Here is a 17456-nt window from a genome sequence, read left to right as displayed (position 1 = left end):
GTGAAGTGGACGACAATATGCACAGGTAAAAAATGGTACAATGGTGTTGGCCTAGACATTTTCATGAAGGCAGGAACTGTTCTGGAGACCAACAAAGGTCTCAGTATTTGTAATAAATAAATTTTCTTAATTTTTTTCAGACATATACTAAGTGCTTTACCTCCCCTCCCTCCAAAAGATGAGTAAAAACAATATACTTTTAAGTTTGATTGCTGTAAGAAATAGCTTTTACTCTGAAGTCAGCGTTGGGATCACAGCCAATGCCTTCAATCTGCTCTTCCATGTCCTCTGGTTCTTTCTCAAGCACAGGTCCAAACCCACCGACCTGACCATTGGGCACCTGACACTCATCCACCTGGTGATGCTGACCACTGTAGGGGTCATAGCTACAGACATTTTTGAGACTCAGGAGTTATGGGATGGCATCACGTGCAAAGCTGTCATCTACTCATACCAGGTGATGCGAGGCCTCTCCCTGGGCACCACCTGCCTGCTGAGTGTCCTCCAGGCCATCACCCTCAGCCCCAGGAGCTCCTGTTTGGCAAAGTTCAAGCACATGTCCTCCCATCACAACATGTGTGGGTTTCTCTTCCTATGGGTCTTCAATTTGTCCATCAGTGCTCGTTTCTTAATCTCCACTGTTGCCACCACAAATCGTACGTCCAACAGTCTTGTTTGTCACTAAGTCCTGCTCTTTTTGGCCCCAGAGATCCTTACCCAAGCACACAATTCACATATTGGGGATCTTCAGGGATGTCTCCCTGCTAGGGCTCATGGCCATCTCAAGTGGGTACATGGTGACTCTCCTGTGCAGGCACAAGAGGAGGTCCCAGCACCTTCACAGCACCAGCCTCTCTCCAAGAGCCTCCCCAGAGCACAGGGCCACCCGCACCATCCTGCTGCTCATGAGTGTCTTTGTGCTCCTGTACTTGATGGACTGCATTGTATACTCCTTCTCAGGGGTGTGGTTGAAGTGTGACCCAGTGCGCCTGTGTGTCCAGATGCTGGCAGGCAATGGCTATGCAATGGTCAGTCCTTTTGTACTAATCAGTAGTGAAAAACAAATGATCACATTTTTCAAATCCATTTGGGAGGAGAGTAAGTGTTTAATTGTTCATCAATAAATAACTTGTCTTTTTTGAGCAAATACTCTGAAAAGGGGAGACAGACTAAAGCATGAAACAAGATATCAAAAGACAGGCTCTAAGGTTACACAACAACACAGTTAACTGTCACCAGGGAATCAGCACATGATATGGATGAGAAAATACTGAAAGTGATAGTTATTACATTCAATAGGTCAAATTAAAAATCCTGAAAACCTTTAGAAACAGACTTGTGAGACTGAAGATAGAATATCTGTTCTTGAAAACAGTTCTTTTGAACTATTTTAGAAAAGGAACAGGGGGAAGAAGAAAACAATTAGCAAGCCTGAGCACAGTGTCCAGATCTGTGGGACACCAACAAATGACCAGATACACAATTTCCAAAAGTACGGAAAAAATTTTCAGTACATGCAGTTGAATTAATATCAAATAACTTACAAATTCAGTATAATACCAATCAAAATTCCAGGGAATTTTTTCAGAAAACTAGCAAAAGAAACTATGAAATTCATGTAGAAATTCAAAAGACCAGAAATAGCTAAAGTGATCTTAAAAAACAAAAACAAAGCTGAAGGCATCACAATACCAGATTTCCAGAAACATTATACAGCTATTGTTAGCAAAATGGACTGCTGTGGGCACTAAAATAGGCCTATTGACCAATGGAACACAATACAAACCCCAGAAATTAATCCATGTGTCCTCAAAACCAGCTAATCTTTGACAAACAAGCTAAAATTGTTCCATGGAGAAAGCAGAGTTCCTTCAAAAAATAGTGTATGAGAATTCTATTTCCACATGCAGAAGTATAAATAAGGCCCCTATCTTACACACTATACAAAAACCCACTCACAGTGGATCTACACTTAAGACCTGTAACCATCCAACTGCTAGAGGAACACATAGGAAAAATAACCAACAACAAGGCAAGCCCTTCATGAATAACACTCCGTAAGCACAGACAATAAAATAACAAAGATACTCACAGAATTACACCAAGAAGCTTCTGCACAGCAAAGGAAAAGACTGTGGATGGGCACCAATAGAATGAGAGAATATAGTTGCAAACTATGAATCTGATAAAGGAGTAATATCCATAATAAATAAGGAGCTCAAAACACAACAAACAATGTCATTAAGAAATGGGCAGCGTAGGGCTGACCCTGCAGTATAGTGGTTAAAGCCACCATCTGCAGCTTCTTTTGGGTCTCCCACATGGGTGCAGGAGCCCAAGCACTTGGGCAGTCTTCCTACTGCTTTCCAGGCCATAGCAGAGAGCTGGATCAGAAGTGGAGCAGCTGGGTCTCAAACCGGCACCCATATGGGATGCCAGCACTTCAGGCCAGGGTGTTAACCAGCTGCGCCACAGTGCTACCCCCAGCATACAAAAATTTACCTGCACTCCCATGCTTATAGCAGTTCAATCCCCAACAGCTAAGATATGGGATGAACCTAGATGTCCATCAACTGATGTATGTATATATTACTCAACCACAAAAAAGAATGGAACAATGACATATTTACAATGTGGATTTAAAAGGGATCATTATGCTAAGTGAAATAACTGAGTCCCAAAACACAAATACCACGTCTTCTCTTATATGTGGTAGTTAACTTGTAGAGAGAATAAAAAAATCTGTGTGTGTCTCCTCACTTGGTAGTTATATATAGAACTACACTGAATCATACCGTGAAGGTGAAAATATGTTCTTATTGCACCAGTTAACAAAAAAATGGAGAGGAGGGAACAGTGAGGACCCTTGGAGTACCAATCATTCCTTATTCTAATCATGTGTTGGCATCAATATGATCTGAAGACAAAAAACTCATTTATCTATACATTATTGTGCTTTTTCTGACATGTGTACTGTATTATAATTAAAAATCTAAGACATACAGGTACAAGTAACTAATACATAAGTTAACCCAACAGTTACTGGAAAAACTCTATTCAAATCACACACACATAGAAATTGGATTTTGTACCAAGTTTCAAACTTCAGGAGATAAAACTGAGGTGAGTGATGGGGTATAGACACAAGGATGAAGGAGATGCATGAGAAAGGACAATAAATTCACACAGGGGACACTGTGAAAGTGATTGTGGTTCCAGTGTCACCTGGGATATATGCAATGATATCATCATACATGTGCTTTCAATATGTACATTTCTGTCACATACCTCAAGAAAACTGTTAGTACAACAGAAAATCAGAATACACATGTAACTAGAAAGGCCATGCAGTTAGTCATCCAAAACTTACAAAAACAAAATTCAGAACCACATGCATTCACTGACTGACTGTATCAAGAGTTTAAGGAATTTATAGCAATGCAAGGCATAAAGGCTTGTTTTCCATCAAGGTAACAAAATACCTAAGGATGAATAATAAATAAAAATTCAGGATTATTTAATTCATGGGTGGAGGTTCCAGGGCCTGGCACCAGCATCAGCTCACCTCAGGAGAAGAGCTAATGCAGGATGGTAGCAGTTCATCACAGTGGTAGGAGTTCAAGAAAGAGGTAGAGACCACCTGGTGAGAAGGAAGCCACAGAGACCTGGGAGCTGGTCCTGTGCTTTCATTGTAACTGGACTCCAGGGAACAAGTCACTCATTTAGAGAGATCCCTCCAAGGGCAGGGCCCCAATGACCCCATGACCTCCCACAAGATCCCCACACTTAAAAGTCCAACTGCATCTTAACACACAGGGAACCAGGATTCCAACAGTCAACTTTTTGAAGACACAAATGGGCAACATCCAAACCATGGCACCAATCTTTTGTAACCTTCACAGACTGTTTGAAATACAAGGAAGGGATAGTTTCCAACTCAGTCTCTGAGACTGGCAAGTCACTGATTCCAAACGTTGATGTAAGTATTTCCAGAGAAAATCCACAGATGCAACAGTTTCAACAGATGACTAGCAAATCAAATGCAGCAGTGTGATAAAAGCAAAAGACACCATGACCAAGTGGGATAATCTCAGTAATGCAAAGATGGTTCTACAGGAAAAAATCAACTAAAGCAGTATCTCCCAGAATAGAATGGATAAAACTAGACCTGAAAAGATTCAGAAGGTTTCTTGGATAAATGTAACACATTTCATATTAAGAAGAATTCAACAGAATCAGAATAGAAGGGAATGCACTCATCTGGTAAGTGACATGCATGGGGGAAAAAAGGTTAACACTGTACTTGTAAAAGGCTGAAAGAGTTCCCTGTAAGGTCATGAATACAAACCAGACAAAAATGCTCATTCTCGCTTCTTCTCCAAATTGTAGAAGGGCACTCAGGAGAGAAAAACAAACTAAATTCATCCAAACTGGAAAGGCCAGGCCAGATATCTGAACCTGTGGGGTTGCCCAGTCCTGGACTGGGGACCTAAAAACTATGAGCTCAAGTAAATCCCCTGGCAGGTACTATAATTGTAAAATTGAGAGCTGCTCGCACAGCCACCCTCAGGGCACAGGCTGCAGCAGTGGGTTGTTATTATAACAGGAAACCCACTGGAATCCATCCCACCCATGATCCCAGCATCCCATGCACATGACCATCCTAGACATCCACTGAGACTCTGGGAGATTCAGCAACCCAACTAGATCCAGAAGTGAGTGACCCCATCACCTTAGCCTAAGCAGTGTCACTGATGACTTGTGATGGGTGGTTTGTGATAGCAAGACAGATTCTCCTAGAACCAGAGAAACTGGGGTGATGGCCTCTTCAGATCTGGGGGTCACCCTGCAGGCCCTGCCTCCTCCTCAGACTAGAGCCAACCCCATAGACGTGGCAGATTACAAACATTTATTACTCATATTCTTGCCAGACCAAGATCAAGGTATCAAGAGATTTAAAGTTGACTCCATGTACAGCCAACTTCTCACCATGTCTTATGGCAGAAGAGCTGAGGGAGCTCTCGAGGGTCCCTTTATTAGAGCACTACTCCCATTCACGACTGTTCAACTCTAACAACATAATAACAAACCAAATGCCCACCTCGTATGCCATTCATGTTGTGGTTAGGGTGATATTTCTTTAATGAAGGTTTTCAGAGGACATTCAGATGGCTGAAAACAGAGAAGACTCATGATTTTACCCACAGGAAGGCACCACCAATGAGGCCAGCACATTCCCACAGGTCAGTAGCAGAGAAATGTTCAGTGGAAAACTTACAGAACACAATGGATCATTGTAGACAACAAGGATAGTGTACACACTCACTGGAGTTAGCAGTACCCCACCAGCGACCAACAGGGCCAGTGGGCAAATGCTACATTCCCACAGTGAGCTGAGAAGAGACTGCAGAAGCCCATGGGTCACTGGTGATTTTGGAGTAGGGAGAGCTATGCAGCCCCCAGTGACTGTGAATCCGGCCATGAGAGCTGGCATCCACTCAGCTCCATGAAGGAAGGCCATGTTGTTTCCTCCTTTCTCCCACCAAAGCTCATGGCACCAGCAGGGAAATGCCATTTTCCTAGAGCAAGGTGAGTGGAGGCTGCAACAACCTCTGTGGCCCTGGTGATTTATCTGATGGAGAACTACATGGTCCCCACTGACTTTGAGTCCAGCCGGGAAATACTGTGGGGGTGGAATTCACTTAGCGGTGGGGAGGTAGGCCACACTGCCTCCTTCCCCTGTCTACACTGAAGCACCAGATTCAACTTGCTGGGGCAGAGCTCAGCCAATCTTTTGCATGCCGGAGAGCTGCTATGGGGATGGGGCAACTTGCAGGGGAGGGGATGAATGTCACGCACCCTGTTATGTTGAGAGTCCTGCATCCTGTGACTGTGGCACATTCTGTGACTGAGCAAATTCTCAGACAAAAAACTGAGAAGGGCATGTCATATGGCTCGGTTCATGGGCACTTACCAGGTCTGGTTCCAAAACTTCCAGACTCCCTGAGTGCTAGGGAGGGACTTCACAGAGGGCTCCTCACTCACACTACAGAGCACACGAATGTTGTGAGGTTGCACACCTGATGGGTGGGGTACACAGGCACTGTGAGCTCAGTCGTGGCAGTGAATCTGTTTATTCACTATGGTACAAAGAAGAGCTGTGAATATGCCAGCAGCATGGTGAACCCTCAGCCTCGTCACAACAGGCAGTGGGGAGCTACCATGCCCAAGGTGGTTGTCACTCTGGACATGCTCCACCCATACACACACATCTCAATTACAACTGTAATCCACAGGCATTCCCCCAAATCATAGAGGCGCACTTCCAAGAACAAAACCTTCAGAGCAGACACCAACAAGTGATTCCCTAGATATGTAAAAATAAATGCAGAAATACAATAAAAGTTGAACAAGGTCGACAATATGACTCCCCCAATGGTACATCAAAGGTAGACTGTTAAGACAAGATTTATTAAGTGACTGCCAAGGAAATTCAAAAGAGTGAGTCTCTCATGAGAGTATTTCAGGCATGGAAAGCCAAGACACTCTGGCAAAAGATCTCTGTGAGTGAGATCTCAGTGGAAAGAACAGGTCTTCAAAGAAGGAGGTACCTTTCTCTGAAGGGAGGAGAGAACCTCCACTTTGACTATGACCTTGTCTAAACAAGATAAGAGTCGGAGAACTCAAGGGGCTTCCATAGCCTTGGAAACTCATGACTGGAGCATAGGGAGATTACTGATGCCATAGACAGGAGTGTCAATTGGTAAAGTCAACAACAGGAGTCACTGTGCACTTACTCCTCATGTAGGATCTCTGTCCTTAATGTGCTGTGCATTGAGATTTAATGCTATAACGAGTACTCAAATAATATATTTCACTTCGTGTTTCTATGGGGGTGCAAACTGTTGAAATCTTTACTTAATGCATACTAAACTGATCCTCTGTAAAAAAAAAAAAAAAAAAAGAAAAAAGAAAAGAAAAGAAAAGAAACTATCAACTCCCAACTTGACTCTCACTGGGATTAAACATGACAATAGGTCTGATCTGATTTCATCATCATTAAAAAAAAAATCATCTATTATTTTTCACTTTATGTTTCTGTGTGGGAGCAAACTGTTGAAATCCTTACTTAATGTATACTAAGCTGATCTTCTGTATATTAAGATAATCGAAAATGAATCTTGATGTGAATGGAAGGGGAGAGGGAGTGGGAAAGGGGAGGGTTGTGGGTGGGAGGGACGGTATGGGGGGGGAAGCCATAGTAATCCATTATTCGTACTTTGGAAACGTATATTCATTAAATAAAAGTTAAAAAAAAAAGAAAATAGAAAGTCAATGAAACAAAAATAAACTTTAAAAAAATCAATAAAATTTATAAATGTAAAAAAAAAAAACAAAAGAGTGAGTCTCAAAATTGCATAAAAATAAACAATCTGTCATAGGGAAGAAGGAAGTGTGTACATGACGTGGATGAGAAATTATGTAGGGCACTAGCGATAGTAAAGAAATATCAAAACGAAGTATTACAAATGAAGAATTCAATATGTCAAATTAAAACAAAGTACATTGCCTTAGCACATTCAGGCAGAAGAATGAAAATCCTAGCCAGAAGACAAATGTATTGAAACAGTACGACAGAGGCACCAGATTCTGTCCCGGTTGCCCTTCTTCCAGGCCAGCTCTCTGCTGTGGCCAGGGAGTGCAGTGGAGGATGGCCCAAGTACTTGGTCCCTGAATCCCATGGGAGACCAGGATAAGTACCTGGCTCCTGCCATCAGATCAGCGCGGTGTGCCGGCCGCAGTGCGCCGGCCGCGTTGGCCATTGGAGGGTGAACCAACAGCAAAAGGAAGACCTTTCTCTCTGTCTCTCTCTCTCACTGTCCACTCTGCATGTCAAAAAAAAAATAGTACGACAAAAAATGAAAAGATTACAAATAGGAAACAATATTTGGGATCTATGTAATACCATCAAACAACATTACATATGTGTCTTAGGAATTCCTGCTGAAAAAGATAAACAGAATGGCCTAGATAAATTATTCAGTGAGGTAATATGAGATATATATTCAGAAAATTTCCCCAATTTGAGGAAAGTTATGGACTTCCAGAACAGGATATACATGAAACATCAATAGGCATGACCAGAGAGATCTTCATCACAACATAGTATACCCAAAATTACAAAAGTAAAACAAAAAAATCAGAAATTGTGCCAGAGAGAAATGGCAGGAAGCCTTTAGCTGATTTCCATTTGACAGATTTTTCACCAGAAATCCTAGCAATAAACAGATAATGAAAAAATATAGTTCAAGCCCTACAGGATAAAACTGTCAACCCTGAGTAACATATGCATCATGCAGTGAAGCACTCATTTAAAATGAAAGAGGAAAAAAATTTCAAAATATATAAAATTTGAAATCACCACCTGGAAAGCCTTATAAATGACATGGAAGGTCATACTACACACAGAAACAAAAACAGGCAAACACATCATTATATGTGAAGGCAGAACACATCCTAGTGAAAAGCAAAGATCCAGAATGAACAATAGGAATATTTGTAAGAAAACGACAGGACCAAGACATTATGTGTGCCTCTGCACCCATGTGGGAACCTGGAAGAAGCTCTGGGTATTCGGAATTCAACCTCGCATAGCCCCAGCCATTGTGGCTACTGGAGAGTCAACCCACAAATGGAAGAAATCTCCATTTCTTTCTCTCTCTCCCCCTTCCTCCTGTAACTCTGCCTTTCAAATAAATAATAAATCTTTTAAAATAATTAAGAATCTATTGGCAAGTAATGGAATGCTATCCAGCAATATATAGCTAAAATTTTATCGCTTACAATAATATGGATGGAACTAGAGGTTACTATGTTAAATGAAATAAGCCAGTACAAAAAGATAATTTCCAAATGACTTTACCTGTATCTGTAATCTAGAAATAATTTATCTAAAAACAGCTGATATAATTGTGGCAACAAGATATTGGGGAGAAAGGGATGAGGGGGAAGAGATTATGAACAGGTACTGATCGTTGTTACACAGGACTAAGCGCATGTGCTGTTCTGCACAGCAGACTGACAACAGACAACAATATACTATATACTTTTATATAGATAGATTGCTTTCACCATAAAGAAATGGTGTTTCAGGAAAGCATATCCTGACTTCAACAACATACACCTTACCAAAGTATTGAAGCATCACTTGCTATGCCATACATACATGCCATAGTTCAAAAATGGGACAGGTGTTTGGTAAAGATGTCAGCTGGGATTTCTGCAGCCCATGTCAAAATGTCAGGGTTTGAGTTCTCATTCAGTTTGCAATTCTCGCTTCCTGCTGAGAGGCAGTGGGTGGCAGCTCACACAATGGGATCCCTGCTACCTTTGCAGGAGACATGGATTGAGTTCCAGGTTCTGGTTGCAGCACCACAGAGCCTCAGCTGATACAAGCATTAGGGGGATGATCCAGGAGATGGGAGATCTTTATTGGTATCCCTGCCTTTCCAATAAATAAAACACACATTTTTTAAAAAATCATCCAGACTGCCCAAAGACTATGAGAAGTTGAGCAGGTGCATTTCTGGTGCTCACTCAGGTGCCAGCTCTGGAGCATATGTTAAGCCAACAGGTGCCCTGGTGGTCTCGCCTCTGACTGCCCCATCAAAGTATTACAATGAGGAATGTTACCAGCCATATATGTTGTACAGATAAAGGTATAAATACACTTAAAAATAAAAGCATAGAGTGATGGAGAGAAAAAAAAATACCTGTCCAAACTTTGGAAAATAATCAAGATTAGGTTTCCCCTAATTATTGCTGGCAGGTAGCTGCTTGAGTAAAAGCCAGCTCAGCCAGCTGCTGAGACAGGTGCATGAGCAGAGGGAGAGCCAGACTTCATGCTTGGCACAGTGGTCACCACCCTACACTGGTTCCAGGGCTACTGAGTCTGTCGGATCAGCAGCCACCGTTCCCGTGAGCCATATCCCTGGTCAGGGAAAGTCAGGGCAGAACTGGGTGGTGGATCACACCTATCACAGCCTGAGTGAGCCCAGGCTATGGATGGATACATGTTCACAGCATTTATATTAAACCCAGTCTCACTTCTCTGCTTGGTGAACAAGCTGGGTGAGAAACACTGTTTCCAGAGCATGTTACTTTTATCTCTTGAACTGTTGGACAGAAACTATTCTACTCTAAGTGGTTCTCTTCTGAATGAGTTTAATAAAATGAAGCAATACAGAAGTGCTCCAGACCAAACTGTCTGACACCTCTATGTTGGTAGAACAATCAGATCTGAAGCCTTGGTCTCCTCCAATGCCAGGGAATCCTGGCTCCCCACACACTGCTCCATCATCACTCAACCCTCATTTTCCTTGTCCTGAGGGCTGAGGGCATGGATTTCTCAGTGCATCAGCCACAGTGTGCACAGGTCCTGGCCTTGTGCAGAGGCGTGAGCTCTACCTCCTAAAGGGTCTGGACCATCACCAGGCAGGGGCTGTGTTTGTATCACATGTGGGGACACAGCAAGGGTCACTGGAGAATGAAAATGATGAAATGGGTTACAAATGGAGTTGGTTGCCTTCACCCATACATGTTAGAGGTTTTTATTCCTATTTAGTCTGAGACAGAGCTTAACAATTCAAACTAAGATCAGACATCATGGAATATACAACTAATGCCACTTGCATATGAAGTTCAGTGTGTGTGACTGATGTCAGGACCTGGCTGCACCTCACCCTGTAAGGAGAGGACCCTCAGCCCCAGAGAACTCATGGAGGACATCAGAGTTCTCTCTGCCCATGTCAGGTGCACTTCATAGTGTGGAACTGGTTGGGACTAAGGTGCTCTCAGATCAAACTGGGAGAACGTGGTGTTGTCCTCAAGGCTGGGCCTCTTCTGACCTCACACAAGTGTCACGGAACTCACAGCAAAGTTTGGAGATCAGCTCTCCCCAGATTACTATGCAGGAGGGAATACAGGAACATGCAGAGACTGGTGACAGGTTCCACTGGGTACTCTGTGTTCTGTGGTCCCCAGTGGGATCTGTCCCCTTTCCCCAAACACCACAATGAAATCCACAGAGAGATGAGCTCAGGATGACCTTCCCTTAAAACCCTGCAGGTTCCTCTCAGGTGCATGGATCCTCCCAGCTGTCGTCCTGGGTAAGTGCCTCTTTATTCCACAGATGGGCAGTCAGGGTGGGTGGGTTCCTAGGCAGGGTGTGATGGGGGACCTATTGTGACTGCAGGGAGGTTTGTGGCAGCCTCAGAAGAGACAGGGCTCCAACAGTCCTCCACAGGTCAGGAGTGTTCTCTGTGCAACACGATGAGGAAATCTCAGGATATTCTCAGTGTGCACTCAGCACAGTGTGGAGACAGCTGGGTGTCTTCAGCTGCTCCTCCTCATCCTCACGGAGACACTGTCAATGGGTAGCCCTGAATGTATCCTTTTACTTTATTTTAATTCTGAGAAAGGAGGAAAAGCTTTTCAGCTCCTTCTGAGAGAATATCTCTAAAGGAAAAATAAAACTTTTTCAACAGTTTTGGAGAATGATCCACCTAAAATGTGATTTTCTAAGATGATCCCAACTTTGTGGCACCATAGGTACTGCCGTTTCTTAAAAAACCTCCTGAGAAACATTGAACATATGGAACCCCTGAATCACAACATAGCAATGATGAGAGAAGCTAGGAAATCAGTTTTATACTATTATGAATTCGTCCTTATGAGGTTCAATTTTTTTTACTTTTTTTAACTTTTATTTAATGAATATAAATTTCCAAAGTACGGCTTATGGATTACGTGGCTTCCCCCCCATATCGTCTCTCCCACCAACACCCCTCCCCTTTCCTACTCCCTCTCCCCTTCCATTTACATGAGGATTCATTTTCGATTCTCTTTATATACAGAAGATCAGTTTAGCATACATTAAGTAAAGATTTCAACAGTTTGCTCCCACACAAACATAAAGTGAAAAATAATAGATGATTTTTTAAATGATGATGAAATCAGTTCAGACCTATTGTCATGTTTAATCCCAGTGAGAGTCAAGTTGGGAATTGATAATTTCTTCTTCTTCTTTTTTTTTTTTTTTTACAGAAGATCAGTTTACTTGCTCCAAATGGTAAAGTTAGAAACATACCAGGGGACTCCAATTTAATCCCATCAAGGAGGCATGTACCAATGCCATCTCACCAGTCCAAGTGATCAATTTCAGTTCACAATTGATTATAATGAAAGGACTAAGAGTCAAAGGAAGCACATAAACAAGTCTACTACCTGCTAATACTAACTGATAGAATAAATAAAGGGGAGAGTGATCCAACATGGGAAGAGAGACACTCAGCAGACTCATAGAATGGTGGATGTCCTAAACAGCACTCTGGCCTCAGAATCAGCCCTAAAGGCATTCCGATCTGGCTGAAAAGCCCATGAGAGTATTTCAGGCACGGAAAGCCAAGACACTCAGGCAGGAAAAAAAAAACCCTAAATGAAAGATCTCTGTGAGTGAGATCTCAGTGGAAAGAACAGGTCTTCAAAGAAGGAGGTACCTTTCTCTGAAGGGAGGAGAGAACCTCCACTTTGACTATGACCTTGTCTAAACAAGATAAGAGTCGGAGAACTCAAAAGGCTTCCATTGCCTTGGAAACTCATGACTGGTGCATAGGGAGATTACTGATGCCATAAACAGGAGTGTCAATTTGTAAAGTCAACAACAGGAGTCACTGTGCACTTACTCCTCATGTAGGATCTCTGTCCTTAATGTGCTGTACATTGAGACTTAATGCTATGAGTACTCAAACAGTATATTTCGCTTTGTGTTTCTATGGGGGTGCAAACTGTTGAAATCTTTACTTAATGTATACTAAACTGATCTTCCGTAAAAAAAAAAAGAGGTTCAATTTTTTTTAAGATATAAACTAAAGCAAAGCCAGCAATGGGAGCTTCAAAGAATTAGGTAATATTTGAATTAAAAGACAAGTGTATTACGGCAGAACAAATCATTTTGAAACTTTGCATAGTTTTTTCCTAACAAGCATCTCAATGAAAAGTTTAAAGACCCTCCATATACAAGAAAATTGTTTTTTAAGAAAATCATATTTCATTTGCTTTCTGATGTTCATATATATATATATCAATTTACAGAAGAGAAATCCTCAAATATTTCAAATATTTCAAATAACCAAAAACAGAAATTTATAACTTTAATTTCACTGCAGTCCTTTAAAGTGTCACATTAAAATATTATTTAATCTAGTAAATGTTATTATTTAAGGCACTGTCAGTGGATTTTACCTATCAGGTGAAACAGATAGACAGTACACAGGGGAGTTTCATGTTAATACAGGAAAGATTGGGAAGACTGTTCATTTGATGGCAGAACAGGACCCTTAACACGCAAAGATAGGTGAATAGGGAGGCACATTTTCCTGCTTTTCCTGTCATATCACAGAATCAAACCTTATCTTGCTAAATGTATGGATATTATGTCATTTATTTGATCAATTCTTGAGAAAAAAATATGTTAACTGTTTAAAATGCTACCATAAAATTTCCATTGTAGAAAACTGGAAAATTTCAAGGTTTAGACCAAATTCTAATGTGTTCTGGAATTCTTAAATGCAAACCACCAATTTTGTTTAAACCCTATGCTGCTCCTTAGCAACACAGATGGTAAAATACAACACTGTAATTTGCTATGGAAGCAAGTCAGCCTGATATTCATATGATACAGATGTTCAAATATTACTGGGTTTTGAACACTATGATATACCTCATATTTATAAGATAGGAACCAAAGTAGATGGGAATGCTGCACAGGGGAGGCATCCATTCTAGGTCAGAACCAAGTTCTCTAGCATACACTCAACACTTGGGTCCCAGGCACCCCCTGGCATGTGGAAGACAGGAAGGCTCAGGCCCCTGTGCAGAACCTTCTAGAACCACCTTCTAGAACCACCTTCTTGTTGCAGGCAGAGCAAGTGTCCCATCAAATCTCCGTAGAAAGCAATCATCCATCTGCTTAGACTATGAACATAGTCACTGCGGTTTCCACAGCCAGGAACACAGAGAGAAGGAACCATGGAACAGAGGGCATTCAGCGTCTGCTACTGTGGTGCTCATGGCCCCCTGCTCCTCTAAGCTGGGACAGAGCTGGAAAGTTAGGAAAGGATGGCACTCTCTCAAGGTGAGCTCATGAGGAAAACCTCACAGGGACAGCCATGGCTGAAGTTTCCACAGAGACCACTGTCCCCCAGGCACTGTGCTTGCTCATCTGTTTACCTAAACCCTGCACACACAGCATCTCTAGTAAGTGACATGCTCACTGTAGTTACAGATGAGATGACTTGGGCTCATGTGTTCAGTGACACTTGAAGGTCACACATTTAGCAAAACTCAGATCAGACATTCAAATTCAGATTCTATACTAATCAACATTTGGTCTCTCATGAATTAAAAGTGTTTATCTGGAAATAAACAAAAATATCATAGCAGTGAGATAAAACTAAGTGTATACATAGACATACCATTGATTATTATTGCATGTGTGGTCTGATTTCTGCTTTCCTAAAGTGCTCATTAGAAATCACCAAAAATTCTAGTACTCTTATTAAGTAATCAGAATTTAATCAGGATTTGCAGATTCAAGGGGAAACTCATTGCCCTCAATATTGAAAAAGTAAAAAGAAGGTAACACTCTGCGAGTACTTTTCATATAATGACAATTTTACTGTCCAGGTCCTGTGGGAGCTGAGCAGTGGGATGCAGTATCTAACCACAACCAGCAGGTGTGCAGCTGGAAACAGAGTGGCTCCCAGGAGAGGGAGAGAGGAGCTGCAGTAATCCAGGCAGAAGGGGTACATTGGGATTGATCCACATTGATCCACAAGGGGGTACCTGTGGTTCTGAATCATAAAGGTATTCATATTTGTTATACATAACTTTTCTTACTTTTTCCTCATTCTCTAAATGCTTTTTCTCCCCTCCACAAAAGATGAGTACAAACAATATACTTTTAAATTTTATTGCCATAAGAAATGCCTTTTTCTCGGAAGTCAGCATTGGGATCACAGCCAACGCCTTCCTTCTTCTCTTCCACGTCCTCTGGTTCTTTCTCAAGCACAGGCCCAGGCCCACCGACCTGGCCATTGGGCACCTGGCCCTCATCCACCTGGTGATGCTGATCACTGTGGGGGTCATAGCTGCAGACATTCTTGAGAATCCGCAGTTATGGGAGGACATCACATGTAAAGCTGTCAACTACTTGTACCAGGTGATGCGGGGCCTCTCCCTGGGCACCACCTGCCTGCTGAGCGTCCTCCAGGCCATCACCCTCAGCCCCAGGAGCTCCTGTTTGGCAAAGTTCAAGCACACAGCATCACACCACATCATATGTGGGTTTCTCTTCCTGTGGCTTTTCAATTTCTTCATCAGTGCTCGCTTCTTCATATCCACTACTGCCACCACAAATCGTACGTCCAACAGTCTTATGTTTGTCACTAAGTCCTGCTCTCTTAGGCCCCTGAGCTACTTACCCTGGTATACTTTTTATGTAACTGCTATCTTCAGGGATGTCTCCCTGCTAGGGCTCATGGCCATCTCAAGTGGGTACATGGTGACTCTCCTGTGCAGGCACAAGAGGAGGTCCCAGCACCTTCACAGCACCAGCCTCTCTCCAAGAGCCTCCCCAGAGCACAGGGCCACCCAGACCATTCTTCTGCTCATGAGTGTCTTTGTGCTCCTGTACTTGTTGGACTGCATGGTGTTCTCCTTCTCAGGGATGTGGTGGAAAATTGACCCAGGTCACCTCTGTCTCCTGATGTTGGTGGGCAATGGCTATGCCACCATTGGACCTCTCGTGCTCATCAGTAGTGAAAATCGAATGATCCAGCTTTTCAAATCCATATGGGAGAAGGAAAGTAAGTGTTTACTTGTTCAGGAATAAATAACATGTCTCTTCATGAGCAAATACTTTGACATGAAAGTGCTTAATGATCTCCTATAGAATGTGTTCTCTGGGTTTATTGAAATGTATGAAAATAGGGAGCTCCAAGATGGTGGAATATGGGGAAGCCAGATTGATGTTATCCACATAAAAATTCCAGAAAAACCAAGGAAGGACGGCATTCTCAGGGGACAGGGGAAGGTTCAGTGGAGAATGGACAAACAGAACCCATGCAGCAGTGAGGAGAACTGAGGAAGTTCCTCACTGGATGCAGGGATGCAGGGCTGGCCTGGGGAGTCTGTGGTGGGCAGGGTGACTACTTAGCTCTGTGAAAGGAGGCCATGTGGATCTTCTCCCCTCCCCCAGCAACCTGACAAACTATTTGCTGATAGAGCTAGAGCTGAGCTCAGTCCTCACTCAGGGAATAGCTGGCAGTGCCACCACTGCCGGAGGCCACCAGGCTGGGGACAGGGCACCTTCATGGTGGAGACTGGACCCCTACACCCTGTGACTGTGGGGTTCTGGGTATAGGCCACGGAGCTGAGAGCTACAGCTTAGTTCTTGTGCACCTGACTAGTCTGTGTATGGAAAAAATGTAATGTACACAAGCAAAACTGACATACTGATATTTTATTATTGCTATAGCTGTTGTCTATATCATTGAGTATCAGTGGTTTTAGTACTTACTACTTCCTTGGTTCTGTATTTAGTAGAGGGATAAGCAGATGATCATAAAATAAACTGAAAGTCTGTCACTGTAAAAGTTCAAAGAAAGTAAGAAAGGAAGGAGAAGGGAGGGGTGAGCATGGCAGGAGGGAGGGTAGAGTAGGAAGCAGCATTATGCTCAGGTATCTGTATAAATGGAATTTGTTTACCTCAAATAAATAAAATTGAAAGAGATTCTGAAAAGGATACAGATATTAAATAATGACAAAAGTGGAGTATCCAATAATTCAAACAGAAAATACAGTAGAAAGTCTTAACAACATACCTGGTGAAACAGAAAAAAAGAATACTGGATCTAGATCAGTATTCTGAAATATCAGACAAAAAATAACAAGAAGAAACTATCAGAAAGACTGAGAATGGTGTTTGGCATCTCTGAGATATCATCAAATATTCAGGACTTAGGAGTTCCCAAAAATGGAAAAACAGGAAAATACAATTCTAAAATTCATATGAAAACACAAAAGACCCCCAACAGCTCAAACAATCCCAAGCAATAACAACAGCTGGAGGCATCACAGTAGCAGATTTCAGCACATAGTTCAGAGCCACTATAGTCAAAATAGTCTGGTATTGGCACAAAAATAGACATGTAGACAAATAGAACAGAATAGATACCTCCACTAATCTTTGAACTGAATGACCGCAAACCATTCCTTGGAGGCCAGCACATTGGCCTAATGGGTAAAGCTGCCACCTTCAGTGCTGGCACACCATATATGCTCCCCATATGTGTACCAGTTCGAGTCCCAGCTGCTCCACTTCCGATCCAGCTTTC

General features: G+C 42.4%; 3 protein-coding genes across 4 annotated transcripts in view; 2 read left to right on the top strand and 1 right to left on the bottom strand.

Moving 5' to 3' along the window:
• The window catches only part of LOC138846706 (uncharacterized), a 480670-nt gene that overhangs the window by 136920 nt on the left and 326294 nt on the right, over positions 1-17456 (bottom strand). The window lies entirely within an intron of this gene.
• On the top strand, positions 179-1124 carry ORYCUNV1R1628 (vomeronasal 1 receptor oryCunV1R1628). Its single transcript, NM_001167314.1, is given in 2 exon segments — positions 179-672; positions 674-1124. Coding segments are annotated over 2 exon segments (945 nt in total).
• Positions 15002-15952, top strand: ORYCUNV1R1605 (vomeronasal 1 receptor oryCunV1R1605). Its single transcript, NM_001167292.1, is given in 1 exon segment — positions 15002-15952. A coding segment is annotated over 1 exon segment (951 nt).

This window comes from Oryctolagus cuniculus, chromosome 10 (genome assembly GCF_051225735.1).
Source record: "Oryctolagus cuniculus isolate XC-2025 breed Fujian yellow rabbit chromosome 10, ASM5122573v1, whole genome shotgun sequence".
Classification (NCBI taxonomy): Eukaryota; Metazoa; Chordata; class Mammalia; order Lagomorpha; family Leporidae; genus Oryctolagus; species Oryctolagus cuniculus.
This window is presented reverse-complemented; position numbering and strand designations above follow the sequence as displayed.